The following is a 25,301-nucleotide window of genomic DNA, read 5'->3' on the forward strand; positions in this document are numbered from 1 at the left end:
TACTGTTTTCCAAGTTTACTTGATCTAAATGTGAATATTATCAGTGTTTTAAATGTGACTGCAGCAGACGTGTGACATGTTTCGTCATTAATACCAAAACGCTTTAAATCAAAGCTTTTATTCATGTGTTCATGAAGTGAATCAACTGCACTCAGAAACTTTCTCAGGCCAACAATAGTTATCTTACAAGCTTTTGTCTTTATAATCATGTCTGCAAAGGATTTTTATCACTTTGACCTTCAGATCAATCTACTGACTGGAGGAAAGGTCAGAGGTCAAACACACACACTACAGCACACTGTAAGAATCAAAGCTTTTAGCTTTTTGTCAATTTTCCACCGATGAATCATGAACCTCGAACACGTCGATGGACGGAGGACAGATTTCAGGCTCCACCCCCCACCGCAGCCACCCTGCGCTGGATGAGTGGGTGGGTGTGACCATGAGCTCTGCACCTCAGCACAGTTGGGTCAGAATTTATTTAAGCTTTTTAGCGTAAGTGTTTAAAGACAGACACACTAACAAAAGCCTCCTGGGTCGATTTCATCAGCTGCAGTTTCACAATAATTCAGAATAATCTCGACATATGCATGTTACATGTTCCCATGAACATCTGTGCTGTGCAGACTGTTCCTGACAGCAGGACATTCAGGTGAAGCTACACCGGTCCGGCCTGCTTCTTGGTTTCTTCAGTAAGACATACGTGTTGTTGACGGGCTGTGAAGAACCTGTGGATCATAAACATCATCAGTCTGAGTGGGTTGTGTGTAACAAACACAGCTGTGCAGGTTTGGCGTGTTCACCATGAGTTTGTGTAAAATGAGGTGCTGATCGTTAAAATGACCTTTTTTTATTTCCATCACTAAACGTGGCACCAATCACAGAATATGGAGAATCTGCAGGAGGAAAAGAAAAACATTTAAATTTATCACCAGAACCTCTCATTTAGATGGGACTGTAAATAGTGATGGCAGCTCAGGTGTTACCGGTCGTGTTTCCAGTCTGTGGCAGCTCAGCGATGGTGTCGTATGTGGCATCACTGTGGTCTGATCCTCCTGTTAAAATGTTTATCAAATAGTCTTCATCAGATCCAAGTAACAGTCCAGTTTTAAGCTGTTACACACAACAAATCAACATTTTCAGCTTTAGAAGACACCAGATCCAAAAGTTTGATCACACAAAATAATTTTGGGTTATCCAAAAATAACTCATGTGTGGCTCTTTTAGTACCCGTCCAAATCAGAAGCAAGAATTAAAGTTACCTTTATTATTTCCAGCATGGAAAGTGGAAGCAGTCAAGGAATGTGGAAAATCTGTAAATGAAATATTTTGATTAGATGCAGCATGAAGGTGGAAGGAGATGAAGTATCAGCAGAAGGTTTGCTTAGATCATGTGACTGTGAATGTTCAGTGCAGCACAGGTGTTACTGGTGTCGTTTCCAGTCTGTGGCAGCTCAGCGATGGTGTCGTATGTGGGATCACTGTGGTTTGATCCTCCTGTCAACAACAAGTCTCAGTAAGAGTTTGGCAGACATCACTCTCCTGCTTTACTGTTGATGAGGTTCAGAATTTGAAAGTTATCCAAATGGACCGATTCGTATACAGCACTTTGGGGATCAAACCACCGACCTCCCAATCAGCAGAGGACCTGCTCTGCCGCCTGAGCTACAGCCAACCCAAACATCCAAACTTCAATCGGCTTAATTACAGAATGAACTAGAAGACGACGATAGAGTAAAAATAATAATATGAAACACAGCTACAAGATTTCAGTGCAGTTTTCAGTTTAAAATATTATCTACATAACATCTAATGATGGAAACAACAGGAGGGGAAATAATTTAAGTGGCTGCTCCATCAGGCAGCGTGCAGGTCGTAGGCGAGCTCCTGAGAACAAACACTGGATTCATTCAGACTATCAAACTACAAGCAGCTCCGATGATGAGCCTCAGTCACAGCTGCTTCACTCTCACCATTTATAAGATGAAGTTCTGCTCCAGCTGGTATCTCATCATAGACGTGGAGCTGTTTGTCAGTCCCTGCAGACAGATCAGAGTCAGCTCCTGCTTTAAAGTTTAAAACACGCTGCCTGTGATGACGTCCAGCTGTGATAATGAAAGTGAAGCTAAACTGGACTGTGGCTGCTTAGGAAGCTTTTGCTGTTAAACTGAGTTTAGGAAATACTGACCGCTGACCTTTCACCTCACATACTTACAGTGACCAACCTGCTCTCACCTCGAAGGTGTCTGTTTGCACCAGAATAAAGTCCACAGGATGTAAAATCAACAGTGAGGCAGAATAAAATCATTTTAGGTTTGGAGTTAACAGTAATATTATATAAGTGCTGTGTACTCATTTAAAATGAAAGATTAAAGATTCATTTGTAGAAAAGAAACTGTAACCTTTGAACTTGTGTTAGCTTTATTGTTAGCTAAGCTGCTAACAGCATACGCTAATTTATTTTATTTTATTACTTTATTCACATCTTCACTCACCGAATGGAATCTGTGCACAGAGGTGAACACGCAGTAGTAAAACACAGCTAACTGAACTGCATTAGCTCAGGTGGCTAATGTGTTAGCATGATGTGTTAGCATGACGTGTTATTATGATGTGTTAGCATGATGTGTTAGCATGACGTGTATTATGATGTGTTAGCATGATGTGTTAGCATGACGTGCATTATGATGTGTTAGCATGATGTGTTAGCATGACGTGTTAATATGATGTGTTAGCATGATGTGTTAGCATGACGTGTTATTATGATGTGTTAGCATGATGTGTTAGCATGACGTGTATTATGATGTGTTAGCATGATGTGTTAGCATGACGTGTTAGCGTGATGTGTTAGCATGATGTGTTAGCATGACGTGTTAGCATGACGTGTTAATATGATGTGTTAGCATGATGTGTTAGCATGACGTGTTAGCGTGATGTGTTAGCATGATGTGTTAGCATGACATTTGAGCTGACAGACAGACCGCAGCTCACAGCCACCATCGTACTAACAGATGTTTCAAAAGAACCGAGTGAAGGAAGCTAAACTGGACCACAGCAGATATGTGAGAATGATGCGACTAACATGTCTAAACCAATGAATAAGTCATGTAAACCACAGATTCTGGTCATGTTTCTCTTTACTCACCTCGTCTGCTGGACCTGCATCTCCACATGAAGCAGGCAGTGATGAGGATGAAGATGGAGAGAAGAAGAAGACCAGTTCCTATCAGGAAACTCTGCACTGGAAAAGCTGGACAAGGTCAGAGTGATGAACACGGATCATGCATCACATACATGGACTCTCTGTAATATTTAATATATAAACACATCAGACCTCACTCTAAAGGTCATTTATGCTACAGGCCAGAAGAGATGAACATGTTTACATTTAAATCTGTTCAACTGCACTCGTTAGATTCTTTGATGCAATCATACCTGATGGAGCATCGGGGGGTGATGCAGTTGTTACTGATGCTGTATGAGTTGTAGCAGTAGGTGGTGTTTTTGTTGTTGTTGTCTTATTATCTTAAGTACAGAAAAAAGAAAATGTAGATACATAAAAAATAACAGCTTAAAAATCAACGATTGAACTTTAAATGTACGAGTTGGTTAAAAACAAACTCCACATACAAACAAAGTAAAAAACTGAACTGAAGAATTTCACATAACATCTTGTGATTTGTGAACAATGATTGGATGCTGTCTGACTGATGCTGATTAATGTCACGCGGTGAAGCTGACATGTTTTAACTTTGTGTTTTTAAGCATTTGTGCATGAGTTGCTGTGTTTCATCGTTTTTAATCTTTAATAATGTACAGTGTTTTATTCGTACAGTTTCATTGCATGCTTTTATTGTGTATATTGTTGACGTGTTGCCGGAAGACTTCCAGGCATGCCAGTTAAGACTGTGACCAATCAGGGTTCGCCCTTGGCCACCGTAGGCCAATAAGAGGACCTGGCGGGGCAGATGAAGGGGGCTAGAGGTAGAGCATGAGAGACTGCAGCAGCGACATGGCGGGATAGCCGGTGGTCGGCGACTGTTGCAGAGAGCGGCAGAAAACAGAGGAAACTCTACAAAAACATTTCTGTGTTACTTTTGGGTTCATGTGTCTCACCTCTGTCAGATCTCTGTCCTTTGGTCACATTCAGATAAGCAGCTGGTTCTCCATCACAGTAGTACAGTCCAGAGTCAGCAGGCTCAGCTTCTCTTATACGTAATGTTGTGTCCTCCGTGGAAACAGAAATCCTTCCTTCATTTATTTCTCCAGAGTCTCGTCTCCACGTGGGAACAGCTGATCCTCCAACATCATGAGAACAGTTCAGAGTGATGCTGCTCCTCTCTGCAACACTCACTATTGTTGTTCCTGTGAAGAATTCATGACATTTATCATTAAAGTGATTCTTTCCAACGTGCTGATTGGTTTAAAGGTGGACGTCAACAGGAAAGAGGAGGACAGGGAGCACAGAGAGGGCTGCAGCCGACAGCGTTCATTGTTTTCACTGTTTCACTTCATCCATTTCTATTTATCTGTTTCCATCAAACTGGAGCTCAGGCAGCAACAACAGCACAGACAGACACGAGTCCACACAGTATATCTGCGCACTGCCCCCTGGTGGCAGCACACAGCTACTACAGGCTGTGTGAAGCTGGCCCGAGCCGCCACTTCAAACAGGAAGTCTGCGCTCTGATGATACCGGTTATCTCTGTTGGCGTTTTAGGTTTTTGATGTCAAAGCAAAGACAGAATGACATCGTCAACATAAAGTCGGTCACTGCACAAAAACCCAAAAATGCTTCAGTGTGATCGTATCAGCTGAAGTTCATAAACACTGGTTTGAGTTTACAGAGAGCAGAGATAAGACTTTTATTATTATGTAGCTGCTCACTGGTTACTGCAGCATGTGAGGTTTACACATGAAGAACATTACAGTTATTACTTTATAGAAACTCATCGACAGTAACAGGAAGCACATGTGACAAAACAAAGCTGGAAAACACGTCTGAAATGCAGCTTTTCATTCTCACTGAATTTGTTTGAGTCAGTTATTATTTTTTTATGGAAGACGCGTGATTTTTAAATAGGAAACAGGTCAACTGTTAAAATGTTTGATGTTACCTGATGGGATCACTGTCAGCTCCACAGCTGCTTCATGGTCACAGAAGTATCTGCCAGAGTCTGAGGGAGCAGCTCTGAGGACGATCAGAACCCCGTCAGCCTGTGAACTGTATCGTTTCTGTGGATCATTGATGTGTTTTGTAGTTTTGTCTCCATCAGCTGTAAGTATGTCAGCTCTGCTTCCTCCACTCTCTCTGCTCCACCTCACTCCACCCTCCACAGAGTGAGGACAGGGCAGAGTGATCTGCGTCCCCTCCTTAACTCCTTCATGGGTCAAACCTGCAAAAACAAACAGTTTTCAGAATCACATAAACCTTCAGATGCTGTGGACACACGGTAACATCACACGTTTATCCTCATGTAAATAACTGGAGACTTTCTCAATGTTTTGATTTTTTAAATCAAGTTTCATAAAATTAAACTTTGATAGAAATCAGGAAGAATAACGAGGCTCTACATCATCCGAGTCTCAGAAGAAGCTCAAAGAGTCTCACCTGCAGCGACATTAGAGCCCAGAGTGCAGGCCAACAGGCAGCAGAAGATGTTCACCTTCATCCTCACACAGTGCGAAGTGTCTGAACAGTTCCTGTGTGATCTGAGAACAGGAACTGAACACGTCTGTTCTTCCTCCTGCTGCTCACTTCTTGTGGTTAATGAATACAGATGCTCCTTTTATAGTTTGGAATGTGATGTAATTTACATTCTGACAGTTTTGTGTTATCGACTGATGCAGATATAAGATGATGTCGTCGTAGGCGGAGGTAGAAGGTTCCAGGGTGGGGGTGGTGGGGGCGTCTGATCTCCTGTCTTACTGTAGAAACCAGATCAGTTACATCAGTGAGTTTTCACCACGCAGCGAATAATCAAATAATAATCAAATAACAACTTTGGATTGTTTTAAATCATGTAGCCAGTGAGGCAGGGATCACTGACACTAATCTGATGGCTGAAGGAGGGCTGTGTGTACATACAAAGGTCAGCTGCGTTTACATACTTAATAATATGACCCGCCCATGCACTAAATGACTGTCTGTGAGGGACAGCCAATAAGAAGAGAGTTGTCTTAAAGGAGAAAGAGAGTGAAGTGTGGGGTGTCCATAATCCTTCCTCGTCTCTCAGATACAATCTCTTTTCTCAGTGTCACATGAAGGTGACTGTCAGCCTTTGTCTTTGCTGTAGCTACCACCTAGCTGTCAACCTTCACTCACCTCCTCTTCTTCAAAGTCATCCTACCATTAAATGCTGCATATATACATCCTCCCTGACACCACCTTACAGTCTCCTAGCTTTCACTTTCCCCTTTCTGTGTTAGATGTAGCCCACCTGTGTGCACCTTCATCACAATCACAGTTTCATTTCTCTCTGTAACACCAAGCCCACCCAGCACCTCCGTCACCTCTGTTCCCTCCACCTGGATGCCAGAGGTCTGCTCCAATCACCACTCGCTATGATCCTGTCTGACCTCCACAACACTGTTCACATGCTCCACCTTCAAGGTTTCCCCTACTCCATTTCTATCTGCACCATGGAAGAACAGCTAGCCTCCACCTCCAGTGTCAGCCTTGCTTCCCGTCCACACATCACATATCTACCTTCCTCCTCCATGATATCAGCAGCTTTATCAGTCTGGTCGGCTATCATTGGTATCATAATGTCATGTACACTGAAGTGGACTTACAGTCAGAGGAATCACAGTCAGCCTTTATCAGAATCAGAAGACTTTATTGATCCCTGGGGGAAATTATTTTATTTTATTTGTTTACAGTGACTTCACTAAAAACATGCGTCATACAAATGTGGAAATAGAAGCTGTGCTCCAGGGAGAAGCAGACATGCAGCATCAACGCTCAGGCATTGACCATCCCAGGCAGGAGGGGAATCCTGGGAAGCTCTGCACAGAGGGAGGAGAAACAACATTAGAGTAAAGAGACGAGCAAACACTCATCAGAGCCAACGACGTCTTCCCCGGATCGGCACGCTGACAGCAGCTGCTACCTGGAGGAGCGCTGCTGACGAGCTCACAGGTGCTGCTTCAGCGTTTTAATTTTACACAACAATAAAACACCAAAAGAAAAAAATGAAGATTTTCCATAGAATAAATATCTTTAGCGTTTCACTCTGTCAGCACAGGCAGAATACACTGGGCTTTGAAATGGTGCAAAAGGATATAAAATGAGGTCATTTTCTATATTTATGACAGAGCAGAAGCAGCAAAGGGTGTGTGTGGTGTAGGTGGGTCATCACTGAGTCCCACTGATGACTGACATGATACCAACCTGGCTTCAAGCATCTAAAATATAAAACATGTTTAGATTGATCTTCTTTATAATTCCAGATATCCTGCTTCGTGTATCTGATGTCTTCAGTTTGTGTCCACAATGTACAGAGTAGCAAAAACACAGAAACATGAAAGGATGAGTGTGTCCAAACTTTCCTTTTTTCTCGGCTCCACATGAAGCTCTCTTTACTTTGCAGTCGATGAGAGGAGTTTATAAAAACACAAACATAAATACTGAGACGTTGTTGCATCTGGTACATTTTCAAAGATATTCACAGATTTAAACTGTCAGTGATTCATAAGCAAAAGTGAGACGAGTGTGTAAGGATCATATAAATGACTTCACAGTTCAGTGGTTTTCTCTTGGTTGCAGCACTCAGACTCATCAATAACTGCTCGTGTTGTTTGTCCTGAATTTGATTTGCTCAAAAACTGAAACAGCTGTTAAACAAGAGAGATTATTAACAAGGAGAAAGAGAGAGCAGGTTTCTCCTGTTTTGGCTTCCTGTTAAATCCAGAATTCAAAATCCTGCTCCTCACATACAAGGTCTTAAATAATCAGGCCCCATCTTATCTTAATGACCTTGTAGTACCATATCACCCTATTAGAGCACTTCGCTCTCGCTCTGCAGGCCTACTTGTTGTTCCTAGAGTATTTAAAAGTAGAATGGGAGGCAGAGCCTTCAGTTTTCAGGCCCCTCTTCTGTGGAACCAGCTTCCAGTTTGGATTCAGGAGACAGACACTATCTCTACTTTCAAGATCAGGCTTCAAACTTTCCTTTTTGCTAAAGCATATAGTTAGGGCTGGACCAGGTGACCCTGAATCCTCCCTCAGTTATGCTGCAATAGACGTAGGCTGCCGGGGATTCCCATGATGCACTGGGTGTTTCTTCTTCACTCTCTATGTGTTAAAGAATATATAAAAAAAATAAAATCCATTTTTTCCTTGTGATCTTATGTTTTGTTCAATTTAATCTTTCACTATTTATAAACCCTCCAGTGTCTGTTTTCATGAACAGCAGCATCAAACCAATAACTCCACATTTACCTGCAGGGCTGTCAGCATGTTGATGCAGGCGCTGCTCCTGAGAAAGAACACAGAATTAATTATTACGATTAACTATCAGCAGGAATAATTGAACCAGTTTATTTCTTCCTGGAATCTGTTAATCAGACTGTGAGTGTAACAGAAGAAAGGATGAAAGTTTAGATCAGCTCAGCTGCTTCACTCTCACCATTTATAAGATGAAGTTCTGCTCCAGCTGGTGTCTCATCACAGACGTGGAGCTGTTCATCAGTCCCTGCAGACAGATCAGAGTCAGCTCCTCCTTAAAGACAGTGAAACATGCTGCCTGTTGTGATGTCATGCTGGAAACAAGATTCAGAGCTGTTAGCTGAACCGTGCTAGCCCAGGTGGCTAATGTGTTAGCAGTTAGCAGACAGAGTGAAGGCAGGAAAGTAAACCAGACTTCAGCTGAACATGAAATAAAGATGTGAGACTGATCAGGATAAAGTGTCTAAACAAATACATAAGTCAGCTAAACCACAGCACCTCCTTTTACTTTACTCACCTCGTCTTTTCGACTTTTGTCTCCAAATAAAGTAAATGATGACGAGAACAAGGCTGCAGACGAAGACCACAAGGGCTCGGATCCCCAAGTCAAACAGGTGACGGCTGGCTGGAAAAGCAAAAGAATAATTATCTGATACAATTATTAAACAAACATGATCGACTCTACATACTATTTATTAAAATCATAAACCCTGCTCCAAAAACTTAAAGGAACACTTCAGAGTGTAGCATCAGGCCAGATGTTGATGCACAGCTAGGCAGCAGCTGTACTTAGAGGAGCAACAATGAGACGACCTCCAACACAGGAACAGTTTTACAGCTGAAAGTCTCAGACATCGTTTCCTCCTCTTCTTTTCTGTCTGTGTTTTCACCAGTTTGACATCCAGCTAAGGTCAGTGTGTCTACTGGTAGCACTGGGTGATACTGGACCCTCCACAGGTTGCACAGGTAGTCCAGCTTCTCCAGCTGTGGCACATTGAATACGTGCCACAGCTGGAAGCTTTGCTGTGTCTCGAGGCGTCTTTGAATTTAGCCTCTGTAGGTTTATAATGTTCATGTCCATCCAACGATGTGGCATCCTTCCATTGCTAACACGTCCTCGCTCATATTATAGATATGCAGCAATAGTTTTTCCCATTGAGATCAGACACGTTTTCAAAGTCTTCCTTTAAGTTTTTTGAACAGTGTTTTTTTAATGTAATTCAGAACAGCTGAGCTTGTCTTACAGAGCATCATGCCTCAAACACACACGTCATTTATACTGTAAACAGCAGAGCTGATGTAAGTTTGACTGACAATTATTTAAACCTGTGAAGCTGACTGATGTCTTTGTTGGAGTCATACCTGACGGGGCAGATGTCACTGCAGGCTGATGAGTAACTGTTGTAGTTGTTGTTGCTGCGGTTGTTTTATTATCTTGAGAATACAACAGAGAATTTAATTTCATACACTGAAAATGAGAAAGACTGACAGAATTACACATGTGTATTTTAGCCAAATATGTACCATAAATAAATAAAATGCATGTTTTCAAAAAAATACAATTTCTATAAATAAGAAACAAAAACATTTGATAATATCTTGAGATTTGGAAACGATGACTGGGTACTGGATTTGTTAAAAGTGCCGTGTTATACAGGAGCAAACGCAGTGACGTCATCGACAGCACTGCTCAAACTCGAGGGTCTAAACTAAACTCATCCTGCTCTCTGCTCTTCCTCCTCTTTGAGCTGTAAACTATGATGTGCTGGTGGCTGCAGACCCCGCAGGTTTAGCTCTTTGAACGTGGAGTTTAATGTGTTTTGGATTCATGTGTCTCACCTCTGTCAGATCTCTGTCCTTTGGTCACATTCAGATAAGCAGCTGGTTCTCCATCACAGTAGTACAGTCCAGAGTCAGCAGGCTCAGCTTCTCTTATACGTAATGTTGTGTCCTCCGTGGAAACAGAAATCCTTCCTTCATTTATTTCTCCAGAGTCTCGTCTCCACGTGGGAACAGCTGATCCTCCAACATCATGAGAACAGTTCAGAGTGATGCTGCTCCTCTCTGCAACACTCACTATTGTTGTTCCTGTGAAGAATTCATGACATTTATCATTAAAGTGATTCTTTCCAACCTGCAGACTGTTAAACAGGAAGCTGTGCACTAAAGTTACAGCAACAAGAAGTGGTTAAGAAAATGGATGATGATGATGATGATGATGATGATGAAGGATGCTCTCTGCTGCAGTAATATTTACAGTCGTTCATAGTCTGACATCGTCTGACTGAATCCAGCTGCACTCGATCAGAGACTGATGAAGGATTTATGCTCCTGGTGTCAAAGCTCTGTGGTTATGCAGAGAGGTGCATGATGGGAGTTCATGCTTCACAGACACATTCGATTTAACCTGACAAAGTGTTTAAAATATGTTTGCATGTCACCAGTAACAGAGATGGATTTTAAACAGAAAATAGAAAAACATGATGTTACCTGATGGGATCACTGTCAGCTCCACAGCTGCTTCATGGTTACAGAAGTATCTGCCAGAGTCTGAGGGAGCAGCTCTGAGGATCATCAGAACCCCGTCAGCCTGTGAACTGTATCGTTTCTGTGGATCATTGATGTGTTTTGTAGTTTTGTCTCCATCAGCTGTAAGTATGTCAGCTCTGCTTCCTCCACTCTCTCTGCTCCACCTCACTCCACCCTCCACAGAGTGAGGACAGGGCAGAGTGATCTGCGTCCCCTCCTTAACTCCTTCATGGGTCAAACCTGCAAAAACAAACAGAGTTTTTCAGAATTACAGCTCAGACTGAGAAATCCATAAACCTTCAGATGCTGTGGACACATGTTAACTTATCTGTGTGTGATGGCTGTAAAAATGTCACAAAGCTGAAAACGATTATTTGCGCTTAGTTACACAGATGAAGAGTAATCAATCACATTGAAGACTTTTCACAGCATATTAGTTTATTTTACTTAAGCTTGATAATTAGAATAATGCTTTGCTCACTTAAAATAAATGAAACAATAACTTTCTACTAAAGTTGTTTATGTTGTTTTCCACCTTTTCCTTAACCAGACCCTGCAGGGTTAACCTGAGTGTCCCAGTTTGTTTAACCAGGAGGATCCCAGGCCTGATTATTGTTGATGTATTACAAATATTCTGGTTTTATTGTTATTTACTTCATTCTGAGTAAATAAATATCCATGTAATATAGTTCAAAGTTAGCGTCGTGTTCATACATGTTAAAAATGCCTGTAAATCAAATGAGCTCAGTGACAATTACTGTTTGTTTGAATCAATTTATTAATAACATAAAACCTTTAAACTGATGCAACACACACAACAATGTCACAAATATATTCAACTAAATAAATTTCTTCATTTGGGAACTAATCTTTCTAGAGGTGAACACAGTCGGTCCATCCTCTCCCTGCTCTCCTCTCCTCAGCCTCTCTTTGCTGCCTCGTGTCCTCTCTGATCAGGTCTAGCAGCTCATCATCTCTTTCCCTCCCTGTCGTAGGTGGCTGACACGCTTCGCCATCGCCGTCGTTTAACTCACCCACTGCTGTGCTTGGCCCTGGAGTGTCCTCAGGCAGAGAGGACACTAGGACAGAGGCCTAATGGAAGGCATCTGTCCTGTCAGGGGTGATCAAGGAAACACATGGGAGGACAGCAGGAACCAATCAGACACAGCGAGACAGGGCAAGCAAACGTGAACACAATGCACATGAGACAAGCACTATCAAAATAAAACAGGAAGTAGCTCTGTGTGGTTTTTGTTCAGGGGAACCACGGAAACAGAACGGACGGAGCAGAAGGAGAAACACGGAGAGGAAATGGATGAAGGTGAGGAAGAGAGAGAGGCAAACAACCATGGAGACAAGACTGACTTCCACAGGAAGCACAGAGGGAAGTGAACGACCTGATCAGCAAACTCAAAAGCACCAGAGGACTAAACTAGGAAGCACAAATCTCATAAATCTCTCTAAGAAAACAGCAACGATTCAGAAGTGCACAAACACAAAACACTGGGCCAACGAGCCACAACCACCACCTGCTGATCGCCAATCAGGAAACACTAATTTCCTGATTGGAGGTTGAACTGTCGTATGAAGCACTCAGTCTTTTCTAACGTTTTATAGTCCGAACAAAATGGCTTCGTTCATCTGTAAAATAACTGAGGGATAATTTTACGACAGATTTACAGTCAGTGAGATAAAAACTGTGACGCGTCGCACACTTTGAGCTGCGGTCACACCTTTATCCAAGCACACAGTCTCACACTGAACTTCACAGCTTTTATTATCTGAGTCTCATATGTAAACTATGAATATGTAAATGTGAATAGAGTGAAAGAGTCTCACCTGCAGCGACATTAGAGCCCAGAGTGCAGGCCAACAGGCAGCAGAAGATGTTCACCTTCATCCTCACACAGTGCGAAGTGTCTGAACAGTTCCTGTGTGATCTGAGAACAGGAACTGAACACGCCTGTTCTTCCTCCTGCTGCTCGTAACCACACAGCTTTACAAACACAAACTTGTTTGTGGGTAACAGGTAACAGATGCTCTTTTTATAGTCTGTGAACATGTTTCAATGTTAACATTTAAATGGGGACATTTTTATGTTGTCGCTGACTGGAAACAGATACTCTGTCTTACTTACTCTGCAGACAGATCAACAAGCGTAAGGACTGACGACTCACAGAGGAGGCAAAGTGGTATCAGCTGGAAACTTGTGGTTTTAACCTGAGCTGCAGGAAGAACAAATACACACGGAAACCAAAGGATATTAATAACATGACAAGAAGCCATTTACACGTCACAACACGGAGTCCACTGAGTTCAGTGGAAGTGAGTATTTTTAAAGCTGTGTGTCAGAAACCACACTGATCAGTCACTCATTCAGATATTGATGAAGAAGCACTGGCAGCTAAAATCCTCTTCATCAGTTCTTCACTGAGAGCACCAGATCCATGAGGCTGGGCTCTACCACACCAGGTGAGACCCCAGGTGCAGGCTGTGTAAAGAGGCCACATAACAGCAGGCTGAAGGGTGTGTCTCGTCCTTTTACTGTGTCTGCTGTAACTGAGTGGATGTCTGTTGTTGTGACGCAGTGTGAAGATGAGTTCCAAGACTCAGGGCTGCTGTGGTGGGGGCACCTGCTCACCCCCTCCCTCAGAACAACACATCACTCACGTAGGCATCTCGATGGAGGGTTGTGGGCTTCGTAGGTCACAGTCGGTAGGGCCATTCACGTAGCCGTGCTGTCTGTAATGCGGCGACCTGGCCCTCTTTTTAATTACACTTTACTCATGATCTGCTTTTATGAGGCTTACAGTGCTGGTGCTGAAGAACAGAGCAGAGTGTAAAGATGTCTGAACTTTAGGAGCAGGGATACACCTGCCTCAGGCAAGCGTCTGGAGGAGCCTAACCTCAAAGATGAAGATCTGCATAGTTACATATATCCAAATCCCTCTGAAAAACAAACACTTATGATTTAACCAACAACGCTTTTATTTATTTAATCCAGGTAAAAAGTCTCATTGACATCTCTGTTCTCAGAGGCCGGGTCTCTGTTGGCATTCTCATTAGAATTACTTTGAGTAAACGTCCCAAACATGTAATCACCAATAATGGTTCATAAAAACATTCATTTGATGTCATTTAACATGATTAAAAAAGTCGCTCTGATGATGAATTCCACTGTAGAAACAGGCTCTAAAAACAATTTAATGACATTTTATTGCCTTAATTTCCTAAATGAATGTATTTACAGTCTTACAGCACACACACATCTGTACTGTCAACATGTTAAAAACATCAGAGCAACATTTCACCTGATGACAGCGTTCAGGACTGTTTGCTTTTTTTGTATTCATGTTTTCAGATTGTATTATGACTAACAGTAACACACACAGCTTTTCACAATAATTCAGAATAATCTCGACATATGCATGTTATATGTTACATGTTCCCATGAACATCTGTGCTGAGGCAGATTGTTCCTGACGGCAGGACATTCAGGTGAAGCTACACCGGTCCGGCCTGCTTCTTGGGTTTCTCCAGTAAGACATACGTGTTGTTGACGGGCTGTGAAGAACCTGTGGATCATAAACATCATCAGTCTGAGTGGGTTGTGTGTAACAAACACACCTGTGCAGGTTTGGCGTGTTCACCATGAGTTTGTGTAAAATGAGGTGCTGAGTGGCAGCTCAGGTGTTACCGGTTGTGTTTCCAGTCTGTGGCAGCTCAGCGATGGTGTCGTATGTGGCATCACTGTGGTCTGATCCTCCTGTTAAAATGTTTATCAAATAGTCTTCATCAGATCCAAGTAACAGTCCAGTTTTAAGCTGTTACACACAACAAATCAACATTTTCAGCTTTAGAAGACACCAGATCCAAAAGTTTGATCACACAAAATAATTTTGGGTTATCCAAAAATAACTCATGTGTGGCTCTTTTAGTACCCGTCCAAATCAGAAGCAAGAATTAAAGTTACCTTTATTATTTCCAGCATGGAAAGTGGAAGCAGTCAAGGAATGTGGAAAATCTGTAAATGAAATATTTTGATTAGATGCAGCATGAAGGTGGAAGGAGATGAAGTATCAGCAGAAGGTTTGCTTAGATCATGTGACTGTGAATGTTCAGTGCAGCACGGGTGTTACTGGTGTCGTTTCCAGTCTGTGGCAGCTCAGCGATGGTGTCGTATGTGGGATCACTGTGGTTTGATCCTCCTGTCAACAACAAGTCTCAGTAAGAGTTTGCATCATTTTTACTTGTGTTCATATTCACAGTGTTCAGTGACATGATGAGTAAAAAGAATTTGTGTGTGGACTTAGCCAAAAAATACGTGTGAAACTCTGCACTCAAGTTTCAAGTCACAAGTACGAATTTTGACCCCGTTTTTCTTCCTTTCATCTGATTGGCCAATGTCATGTCAATCACAAATGTAACTATCCAATCAGAGAACAGATGGGTTTGGCTGTCGGAGCGGCGCTTTTTTGAACTGCAGGTCCTTCAAACTGTCACAGCTGCTTCACTCTCACCATTTATAAGATGAAGTTCTGCTCCAGCTGGTATCTCATCATAGACGTGGAGCTGTTCGTCAGTCCCTGCAGACAGATCAGAGTCAGCTCCTGCTTTAAAGTTTAAAACACGCTGCCTGTGATGACGTCTAGCTGTGACAGCATTATTAACAATCTTTTAGCTGTTAGACCTCCTCGACGTGTAGAGCCCCAAGAGAGCGCTCAGATCCTCTAACCAACTGCTCTTAGTGCAACAAAGGCCCCGACGGTGACCGAGGTGACCGAGCTTTTGCAATTGCCGCACCCAAACTCTGGAATAATCTTCCTGTCGATGTCCGCATGTCAGATTCCATTCAATCGTTTAAATCACGCTTAAAAACTCACCTGTTCCATCGAGCTTCTGAAACAAATTGGCTTGGACTTCCAGCTGGTCTGCATCTGTGCCGTGCAACTGTAACTATAACTGCTTTTAATGGTTTTTAACTGTTTTTGTTGCCTTTGTTGTAATCTGCTTTGCTACCTCGTGTTTGATGGACACTGTCCTTTTTAAATGTGCTATAATAATAAATATTGATTGATTGATTGGTTTAGCTAATGACACTGATCTAGAATTTGATAAACCTGCTCTTATCTTAAAAGTACCAAAACACAGTGTGACTGCAGCTGTGAGCAAATGCTTTACTTTGACAGGCTGATGAACAGAAGAGGACACATGTCACACAGATGTCAGCATTTACAGCAGCACCTCTGCTCATAATTGTACGTGTGGACTGAAAAAGCCTTTTCTGGTCCTGTAATCTATGCTGTTCCAACGGTGGATGTTCATGATATTCAGTAACCCTGTGAGCTAAAAGCCCAGGCTTCACTCTGCTCTGAAACACTCTTATTCACAGGAGGCTGACCAGTAAGAACGGCTTGTTTCACACAGAGCATGAAGTGAGCAGCTGCAGACGGGCAGTCATCCGAAACTACTCAGTCCAGGAATCCAGCAGTCTGAGGGGGCACCGCTAAACTGTGATGTGTCCTGACCTGTTACCTACAGGTCGTGACTCAAAAGTGAGGCTGAGATTAAACTTTCTAAAAATCTAATTTATGAGATTAAATAAATTGTGTGAATGGAATCAAGGCAGAGCTGAAAAGAAGCAGGAAAATAGAAAAAACAAGGAACACCAAGAAAAGAAAAGCATCAAAACTGAGTCACATTTTAAAGTTTTACAGAGTGTCGAGTGTTGGAGGCAGACTGCTCCAAAGTGCAGAACCACCACAGCAAAGGCCCAGTCTCCTCTGCTTCGACCAGCATCAGAGATGTGTTAGGACAGTGGTGTTACGTCAGGACAGGCAAATCTAAGAACAGACATGAATGAAAAAACAAACCAAAGCGATCTCTCCTCTCAGAGCTCCTTGGTTTGTACATCCATCCTTTGAATTACTGCCATCTTGTGGCCACAGCTGGCTACTGTCACTAAAAGCTGCACTTATTTCAAACTCGTAGCAAAGTGTGTCAGTGGGCGTCTGTCTGTCCTGCTCACACTGAATGAAGCTGCAGCTTTTCCCGTGTGCACATTTACATTGTGTTTAAACTGCTGTGACTTTAACAGTAAACTGATGGGAGAGCAGCATGAGAGGCAAGCTGCTGCTTCACTGTTCTGAGGTCAGTTACTACCTGCACCAGCTAGCATTAGCTGATTGCTGTGTGTAATGTAGGACCTTAAACAGAATATAAAGTATTTAAGATGTACTTAATATTCTGGGGTAATAAAGTAGGTATTTATTCAACTGTGGCAGTACTTAGATTTTACAATTCTTCAGCCAGGAAGGAGTGCAGTATGTTTTAATCTGATTGAATTTATCTTGTTAAATAGGTGAATAGTGGAGGAGGATCCTTTGTTTGCATGTGTAATTGGGGTTGGGGTGGTGGGGGGCATCGCTTCTGCTTGCCTGTCTGTAAAAGTCGATCCTAAAACGTACTGGAAGCCATAACGGGGGAAGTATGGTCTCGTTTACGTGTGCCTGTCAGACGTCGAGCTTCTTCTTTCTCAATAAGTTACAGAAGACAAAGCAGAGCCCGGCTGATGCCATTTGTTATTACATGAATCTCATTCCATAGCAGACCAGCTGGGATGCAGCACCCAGCGGGTGCAGACAACACTGTGGTGGGAAGCTGCCGTGAATGTCATAGAAGTTGGTAACAGAGGTCAGATACAACCTGAATCCACTGGTGGAGAGGTTCAAAGGAGATCCTGAATAAAACCGAAGACAGTCCATCGAAGAAGGAACGAGGAACAGCTGTTAGGAAGTCACTACATGGTTTTTAAACCTCACTGATACGTCTCCTGTGACCTTTCTGATTTCTTCAAAAGAACCGAGTGAAGGAAGCTAAACTGGACCACAGCAGATATGTGAGAATGATGCGACTAACATGTCTAAACCAATGAATAAGTCATGTAAACCACAGATTCTGGTCATGTTTCTCTTTACTCACCTCGTCTGCTGGACCTGCATCTCCACATGAAGCAGGCAGTGATGAGGATGAAGATGGAGAGAAGAAGAAGACCAGTTCCTATCAGGAAACTCTGCACTGGAAAAGCTGGACAAGGTCAGAGTGATGAACACGGATCATGCATCACATACATGGACTCTCTGTAATATTTAATATATAAACACATCAGACCTCACTCTAAAGGTCATTTATGCTACAGGCCAGAAGAGATGAACATGTTTACATTTAAACCTGTTCAACTGCACTCGTTAGATTCTTTGATGCAATCATACCTGATGGAGCATCGGGGGGTGATGCAGTTGTTACTGATGCTGCATGAGTTGTAGCAGTAGGTGGTGTTTTTGTTGTTGTTGTCTTATTATCTTAAGTACAGAAAAAAGAAAATGTAGATACATAAAAAATAACAGCTTAAAAATCAACGATTGAACTTTAAATGTACGAGTTGGTTAAAAACAAACTCCACATACAAACAAAGTAAAAAACTGAACTGAAGAATTTCACATAACATCTTGTGATTTGTGAACAATGATTGGATGCTGTCTGACTGATGCTGATTAATGTCACGCGGTGAAGCTGACATGTTTTAACTTTGTGTTTTTAAGCATTTGTGCATGAGTTGCTGTGTTTCATCGTTTTTAATCTTTAATAATGTACAGTGTTTTATTCGTACAGTTTCATTGCATGCTTTTATTGTGTATATTGTTGACGTGTTGCCGGAAGACTTCCAGGCATGCCAGTTAAGACTGTGACCAATCAGGGTTTGCCTTGGCCACCGTAGGCCAATAAGAGGACCTGGCGGGGCAGATGAAGGGGGCTAGAGGTAGAGCATGAGAGACTGCAGCAGCGACATGGCGGGATAGCCGGTGGTTGGCGACTGTTGCAGAGAGCGGCAGAAAACAGAGGAAACTCTACAAAAACATTTCTGTGTTACCCTAAAGCAGATGACTCGTAATCTGGAGAGGAAATGGCGTGTCACAAATCTAGAGGATCATCATTTAGCCTGGAGAAATAGTTTGCTGCTTTATAAGAAAGCCCTCCGCAAAGCCAGAACATCTTACTATTCATCACTGATTGAAGAAAATAAGAACAACCCCAGGTTTCTCTTCAGCTCTGTAGCCAGGCTGACAAACAGTCAGAGCTCTGTTGAGCCAACCATCCCTTTAACATTAACTAGTAATGACTTCATGAACTTCTTCACAAATAAAATTTTAATCATTAGAGAAAAAATTACCAGTAATCATCCCACAGATGTAATATTATCTACAGCTACTTTCAGTACCATTGATGTTAAGTTAGACTCTTTTTCTCCAATTAATCTTTCTGAGTTAACTTCAATAATTACTTCCTCCAAACCATCAACGTGTCTTTTAGACCCCATTCCTACAAAACTGCTCAAAGAAGTCCTGCCATTAATTAATGCTTCAATCTTAAATATGATCAACCTATCTCTAATAATCTATGTACCACAGGCCTTCAAGCTGGCTGTAGTTAAACCTTTACTCAAAAAGCATCTCTAGACCCAGCAGTCTTAGCTAATTATAGGCCAATCTCCAACCTTCCTTTATATCAAACATCCTTGAAAGAGTAGTTGTCAAACAGCTAACAGACCATCTGCAGAGGCTTATTTGAAGAGTTTCAGTCAGGTTTCAGAGCTCATCACAGCACAGAAACAGCTTTAGTGAAGGTTACAAATGATCTTCTTATGGCCTCTGACAGTGGACTCATCTCTGTGCTTGTCCTGCTAGACCTCAGTGCAGCGTTCCATACTGTCGACCATAATATCCTATTAGAGCGATTAGAACATGCTGTAGGTATTACAGGTACTGTGCTGCAATGGTTTGTATCATATCTATCTAATAGACTCCAGTTTGTGCATGTAAATGGAGAGTCCTCTTCACACACTGAGGTTAATTATGGAGTTCCACAGGGTTCAGTGCTAGGACCAATTCTGTTTACATTATACATGCTTCCCTTAGGCAGCATCATTAGAAGACATAGCATACATTTACACTGCTATGCAGATGACACCCAGCTCTATCTGTCCATGAAGCCAGATAACACACACCAATGAGTTAAACTGCAGGAATGTCTTAAAGACATAAAGACCTGGATGGCCGCTAACTTTCTGCTTCTTAATTCAGATCAAACTGAGGTTATTGTACTCGGCCCTGAAAAGCTTAGAAATATGGTATCTAACCAGATTCTTACTCTGGATGGCATTACCTTGGCCTCCAGTAACACTGTGAGGAACCTTGGAGTCATTTTTGACCAGGACATGTCCTTCAACGCTCATATTAAACAAATATGTAAGACTGCTTTCTTCCATTTGTGCAACATCTCTAAAGTTAGAAATATCCTGTCTCAGAGTGACGCTGAAAAACTAGTTCATGCATTTATTACTTCCAGGCTGGACGACTGTAATTCATTATTATCAGGATGTCCTAAAAACTCCCTGAAAAGCCTTCAGCTAATCCAAAATGCTGCAGCAAGAGTCCTGACAGGGACTAGAAAGAGAGAGCAGATTTCTCCTGTTTTGGCTTCCTGTTAAATCCAGAATTCAAAATCCTGCTCCTCACATACAAGGTCTTAAATAATCAGGCCCCATCTTATCTTAATGACCTTGTAGTACCATATCACCCTATTAGAGCACTTCGCTCTCGCTCTGCAGGCCTACTTGTTGTTCCTAGAGTATTTAAAAGTAGAATGGGAGGCAGAGCCTTCAGTTTTCAGGCCCCTCTTCTGTGGAACCAGCTTCCAGTTTGGATTCAGGAGACAGACACTATCTCTACTTTCAAGATTAGGCTTCAAACTTTTCTTTTTGCTAAAGCATATAGTTAGGGCTGGACCAGGTGACCCTGAATCCTCCCTTAGTTATGCTGCAATAGACGTAGGCTGCCGGGGATTCCCATGATGCATTGAGTTTTTCCTTTCCAGTCACCTTTCTCACTCACTATGTGTTAACAGACCTCTCTGCATTGAATCATATCTGTTATTAACCTCTGTCTCTCTTCCACAGCATGTCTTTATCCTGTCTTCCTTCTCTCACCCCAACCAATCACAGCAGATGGCCCCGCCCCTCCCTGAGCCTGGTTCTGCCGGAGGTTTCTTCCTGTTAAAAGGGAGTTTTTCCTTCCCACTGTTGCCAAAGTGCTGCTCATAGGGGGTCATATGACTGTTGGGTTTTCTCTGTATCTATGAAGCGCCTTGAGGCGACTTTTGTTGTGGTTTGGCGCTATATAAATAAAATTGAATTGAATTGAATTGGAGCATCGGGGGGTGATGCAGGTGTTACTGATGCTTTATGAGTTGTTGCAGTAGTTGTTGTTGTTGTAGTAGGTGGTGGTGGTGTGGTAGTTGTTGTTGTTGTTGTCTTATTATCTTTAATAATGTACAGTGTTTTATTCGTACAGTTTCATTGCATGCTTTTATTGTGTATATTGTTGACGTGTTGCCGGAAGACTTCCAGGCATGCCAGTTAAGACTGTGACCAATCAGGGTTCGCCCTTGGCCACCGTAGGCCAATAAGAGGACCTGGCGGGGCAGATGAAGGGGGCTAGAGGTAGAGCATGAGAGACTGCAGCAGCGACACGGCGGGATAGCCGGTGGTCGGCGACTGTTGCAGAGAGCGGCAGAAAACAGAGGAAACTCTACAAAAACATTTCTGTGTTACTTTTGGGTTCATGTGTCTCACCTCTGTCAGATCTCTGTCCTTTGGTCACATTCAGATAAGCAGCTGGTTCTCCATCACAGTAGTACAGTCCAGAGTCAGCAGGCTCAACTTCTCTTATACGTAATGTTGTGTCCTCCGTGGAAACAGAAATCCTTCCTTCATTTATTTCTCCAGAGTCTCGTCTCCACGTGGGAACAGCTGATCCTCCAACATCATGAGAACAGTTCAGAGTGATGCTGCTCCTCTTTGCAACACTCACTATTGTTGTTCCTGTGAAGAATTAATGACATTTATCATTAAAGTGATTCTTTCCAACATGCTGATTGGTTTAAAGGTGGACGTCAACAGGAAAGAGGAGGACAGGGAGCACAGAGAGGGCTGCAGCCGACAGCGTTCATTGTTTTCACTGTTTCACTTCATCCATTTCTATTTATCTGTTTCCATCAAACTGGAGCTCAGGCAGCAACAACAGCACAGACAGACACGAGTCCACACAGTATATCTGCGCACTGCCCCCTGGTGGCAGCACACAGCTACTACAGGCTGTGTGAAGCTGGCCCGAGCCGCCACTTCAAACAGGAAGTCTGCGCTCTGACTTGATAACTCGGTGATGATACCTAGTGATGGGTACCAGTTCTGACATAAACGGTAGTAACCAGACCGAAAAGCAGCGCACATTTCGGTGCTTTATTTTTTTTTTCCTGAGATGTGATACACTTTAGATTCTAGCCAATCATTTTACGTTTCCGAGGATAGTAGGCGGGTCCAGGTACGTGCGTTCTTTTAGAGCAGAGCTATAGATTAAATGTCCAAGGCGAAGCGGTCAAAAGTCTGGCTGTACTTCACAGCAAAAGATGCAAACTCAGCAGCAACAAGTGCTTTAAGCTGATACTGTGATACTGTCAAAGGAGGTAACACCAAGAATCCGATGAAACACCTGGCGACACATAGCGGTTTTTTTTGTTTTTTTTTTAAAGCCGAGAAATGCGCCGTATTTGATAGCTTGCTGCGAGACCTCACACCGAGCACATCTACTGCGGGTGTGGTGCCTGTTATCAGACCCGGAGTTAGCAACATCCCCCAAAAACCCGAAGAGGAGAGTCCTGGCCCCTAGCCCTGCCAGTGTAGCAGAAATGATGAGGATGATGATGCAGCAGCAGCCGTTCTTCTCTGCGTGAGTAGCTTCATGTTGTTCGTGTGTAATTTACGTTGAGTAGGCTAACCACGTTATTACATTAATGCATGTAAGGTGAACTAGCAAACATCATCATAGCTACATGCGGCTGTCCTCTTGTTTGATGGCAGATACTCCCTTCACCCTGGCCAAAAAGGCTAAAATGACCAAAGAAAAAGAGGGAAACAGTTAAACATGAGAGGTTTTTGGACAAAGTTTGGGTTTTCCATTGTTTAAGCACCGGCACCGTTTCAAACGTACCGGTTTGGCACCAGTATTGGATAAAACCTAAACGATACCCATCCCTAATGATACCGGTTATCTCTGCTAGGGTTTTAGGTTTCTGATGTTGAAGACAGAATGACATCATCAACATAAAGTCGGTCACTGCACAAAAACCCAAAAATGCTTCAGTGTGATCATGGTAAATGGCCTGTATTTATATAGCGCTTTACTAGTCCCTAAGGACCCCAAAGCGCTTTACACATCCAGTCATCCACACATTCACACACTGGTGATGGCAGCTACGTTGTAGCCACAGCCACCCTGGGGCGCACTGACAGAGGCGAGGCTGCCGGACACTGGCGCCACCGGGCCCTCTGACCACCACCAGTAGGCAACGGGTGAAGTGACTTGCCCAAGGACACAACGACCGAGACTGTCCAAGCCGGGGCTCGAACCAGCAACCTTCAGATTACAAGACGAACTCCCAACTCTTGCGCCACGAATCATCATATCAGCTGAAGTTCAGATACACTGTGGTTTGAGTTTACAGAGAGCTGTAGCTCAGGTGGCAGAGCAGGTCAGCCACTAATCAAAAGGTCGGTGGTTCGATCCCAGGCTGCCTCCTTGGGGAAGATACTAACCCCATGTTTGCCTACTGGTGGTGGTCAGAGGGCCCGGTGGTGCCAGTGTCCGGCAGCCTCGCCTCTGTCAGTGCGCCCCAGGGTGGCTGTGGCTACAATGTAGCTACCATCACCAGTGTGTGAATGACTGAATGTAGCCCTTAGGGACTGAGTAAAGCGCTGTACAAATACAGACCATTTACCATTATTATGTAGCTGCTGGTTATTTGATGTTTGCAGATAAATGTTGTTGTAAAAGTGTTTAAAATATGTTTGCATGTCACCAGTAACAGAGATGGATTTTAAACAGAAAATAGAAAAACATGATGTTACCTGATGGGATCACTGTCAGCTCCACAGCTGCTTCATGGTCACAGAAGTATCTGCCAGAGTCTGAGGGAGCAGCTCTGAGGACGATCAGAACCCCGTCAGCCTGTGAACTGTATCGTTTCTGTGGATCATTGATGTGTTTTGTAGTTTTGTCTCCATCAGCTGTAAGTATGTCAGCTCTGCTTCCTCCACTCTCTCTGCTCCACCTCACTCCACCCTCCACAGAGTGAGGACAGGGCAGAGTGATCTGCGTCCCCTCCTTAACTCCTTCATGGGTCAAACCTGCAAAAACAAACAGTTTTCAGAATCACATAAACCTTCAGATGCTGTGGACACACGGTAACATCACACGTCTAGACTGACATTAACTGGAGCGTTCCTTAATGCTTTGATCCCAAAGTTTCATGAAGTTAAACTTTGTTACATGATCAGTGAAGGAAGAATTTCAAAGCTGCCAATCATCCAAGATTCATATACAGAACTAAAAATCACCAACCAGGCCGATATCTGACAGAGTAACAGCACAAGCATGATTTCTGTCCACTGTGGTCAGACTGTCTGTAGTCTGAAGCTTCTTTGAAGGATGTGAGGCTGGAAATGGAGCGGCACCGACATGTCACTCAGCTGTTTTAGTACTGATGTTTCATGATCGCAGCTTCAATCAGGAAACACTAATTTCCTGATTGGAGGTTGAACTGTCGTATGAAGCACTCAGTCTTTTCTAACGTTTTATAGTCCGAACAAAATGGCTTCGTTCATCTGTAAAATAACTGAGGGATAATTTTATGACAGATTTACAGTCAGTGAGATAAAAACTGTGACGCGTCGCACACTTTGAGCTGCGGTCACACCTTTATCCAAGCACACAGTCTCACACTGAACTTCACAGCTTTTATTATCTGAGTCTCATATGTAAACTATGAATATGTAAATGTGAATAGAGTGAAAGAGTCTCACCTGCAGCGACATTAGAGCCCAGAGTGCAGGCCAACAGGCAGCAGAAGATGTTCACCTTCATCCTCACACAGTGCGAAGTGTCTGAACAGTTCCTGTGTGATCTGAGAACAGGAACTGAACACGTCTGTTCTTCCTCCTGCTGCTCGTAACCACACAGCTTTACAACCACAAACACAAACTTATAAGAGGTAACAGATGCTCCTTTTATAGTCTATGAACATGTTTCAATGTTACCATTTAAATGGGGACATTTTTATGTTGTCGTTGACTGGAAACAGATACTCGTTAAAACCAGCGCCTTAAATCATTATGGACCCAAATCACAGACTGTATATAAAAGATGGGGAA

The 25,301-nt window shown here is 42.9% G+C and overlaps 2 protein-coding genes across 2 annotated transcripts; both read right to left on the minus strand.

The window, feature by feature from the left end:
- Positions 1-131: 131 nt before the first annotated feature.
- LOC146548487 (uncharacterized) lies at positions 132-12,878 on the minus strand. Its single transcript, XM_085263355.1, has 18 exons — positions 12,818-12,878; positions 10,940-11,218; positions 10,289-10,537; positions 9,812-9,883; positions 8,967-9,074; positions 8,631-8,696; positions 5,826-5,928; positions 5,612-5,760; positions 5,118-5,396; positions 4,117-4,365; positions 3,436-3,525; positions 3,146-3,250; positions 1,974-2,039; positions 1,420-1,497; positions 1,263-1,313; positions 987-1,055; positions 845-896; positions 132-728 (listed from the first exon to the last, which is right to left on the minus strand). Exons 1-18 carry the CDS (start codon positions 12,876-12,878, stop codon positions 659-661), a joined length of 2,196 nt encoding a protein of 731 aa, XP_085119481.1. The 3' UTR covers positions 132-658.
- Positions 12,879-13,983: 1,105 nt separating this feature from the next.
- Positions 13,984-25,084, minus strand: LOC146548488 (uncharacterized). Its single transcript, XM_085262004.1, has 10 exons — positions 24,954-25,084; positions 24,000-24,278; positions 21,669-21,917; positions 18,250-18,339; positions 17,960-18,064; positions 15,499-15,564; positions 15,118-15,186; positions 14,952-15,002; positions 14,676-14,744; positions 13,984-14,553 (listed from the first exon to the last, which is right to left on the minus strand). Exons 1-10 carry the CDS (start codon positions 25,012-25,014, stop codon positions 14,483-14,485), a joined length of 1,110 nt encoding a protein of 369 aa, XP_085118130.1. The 5' UTR covers positions 25,015-25,084; the 3' UTR covers positions 13,984-14,482.
- Positions 25,085-25,301: the final 217 nt, after the last annotated feature.

Source organism: Mchenga conophoros, linkage group LG22 (assembly GCF_057382185.1).
Source record: "Mchenga conophoros isolate Kocher_MC1m ecotype Shallow Benthic linkage group LG22, M_conophoros_male_GT1.1, whole genome shotgun sequence".
In the NCBI taxonomy this organism is placed as follows: Eukaryota; Metazoa; Chordata; class Actinopteri; order Cichliformes; family Cichlidae; genus Mchenga; species Mchenga conophoros.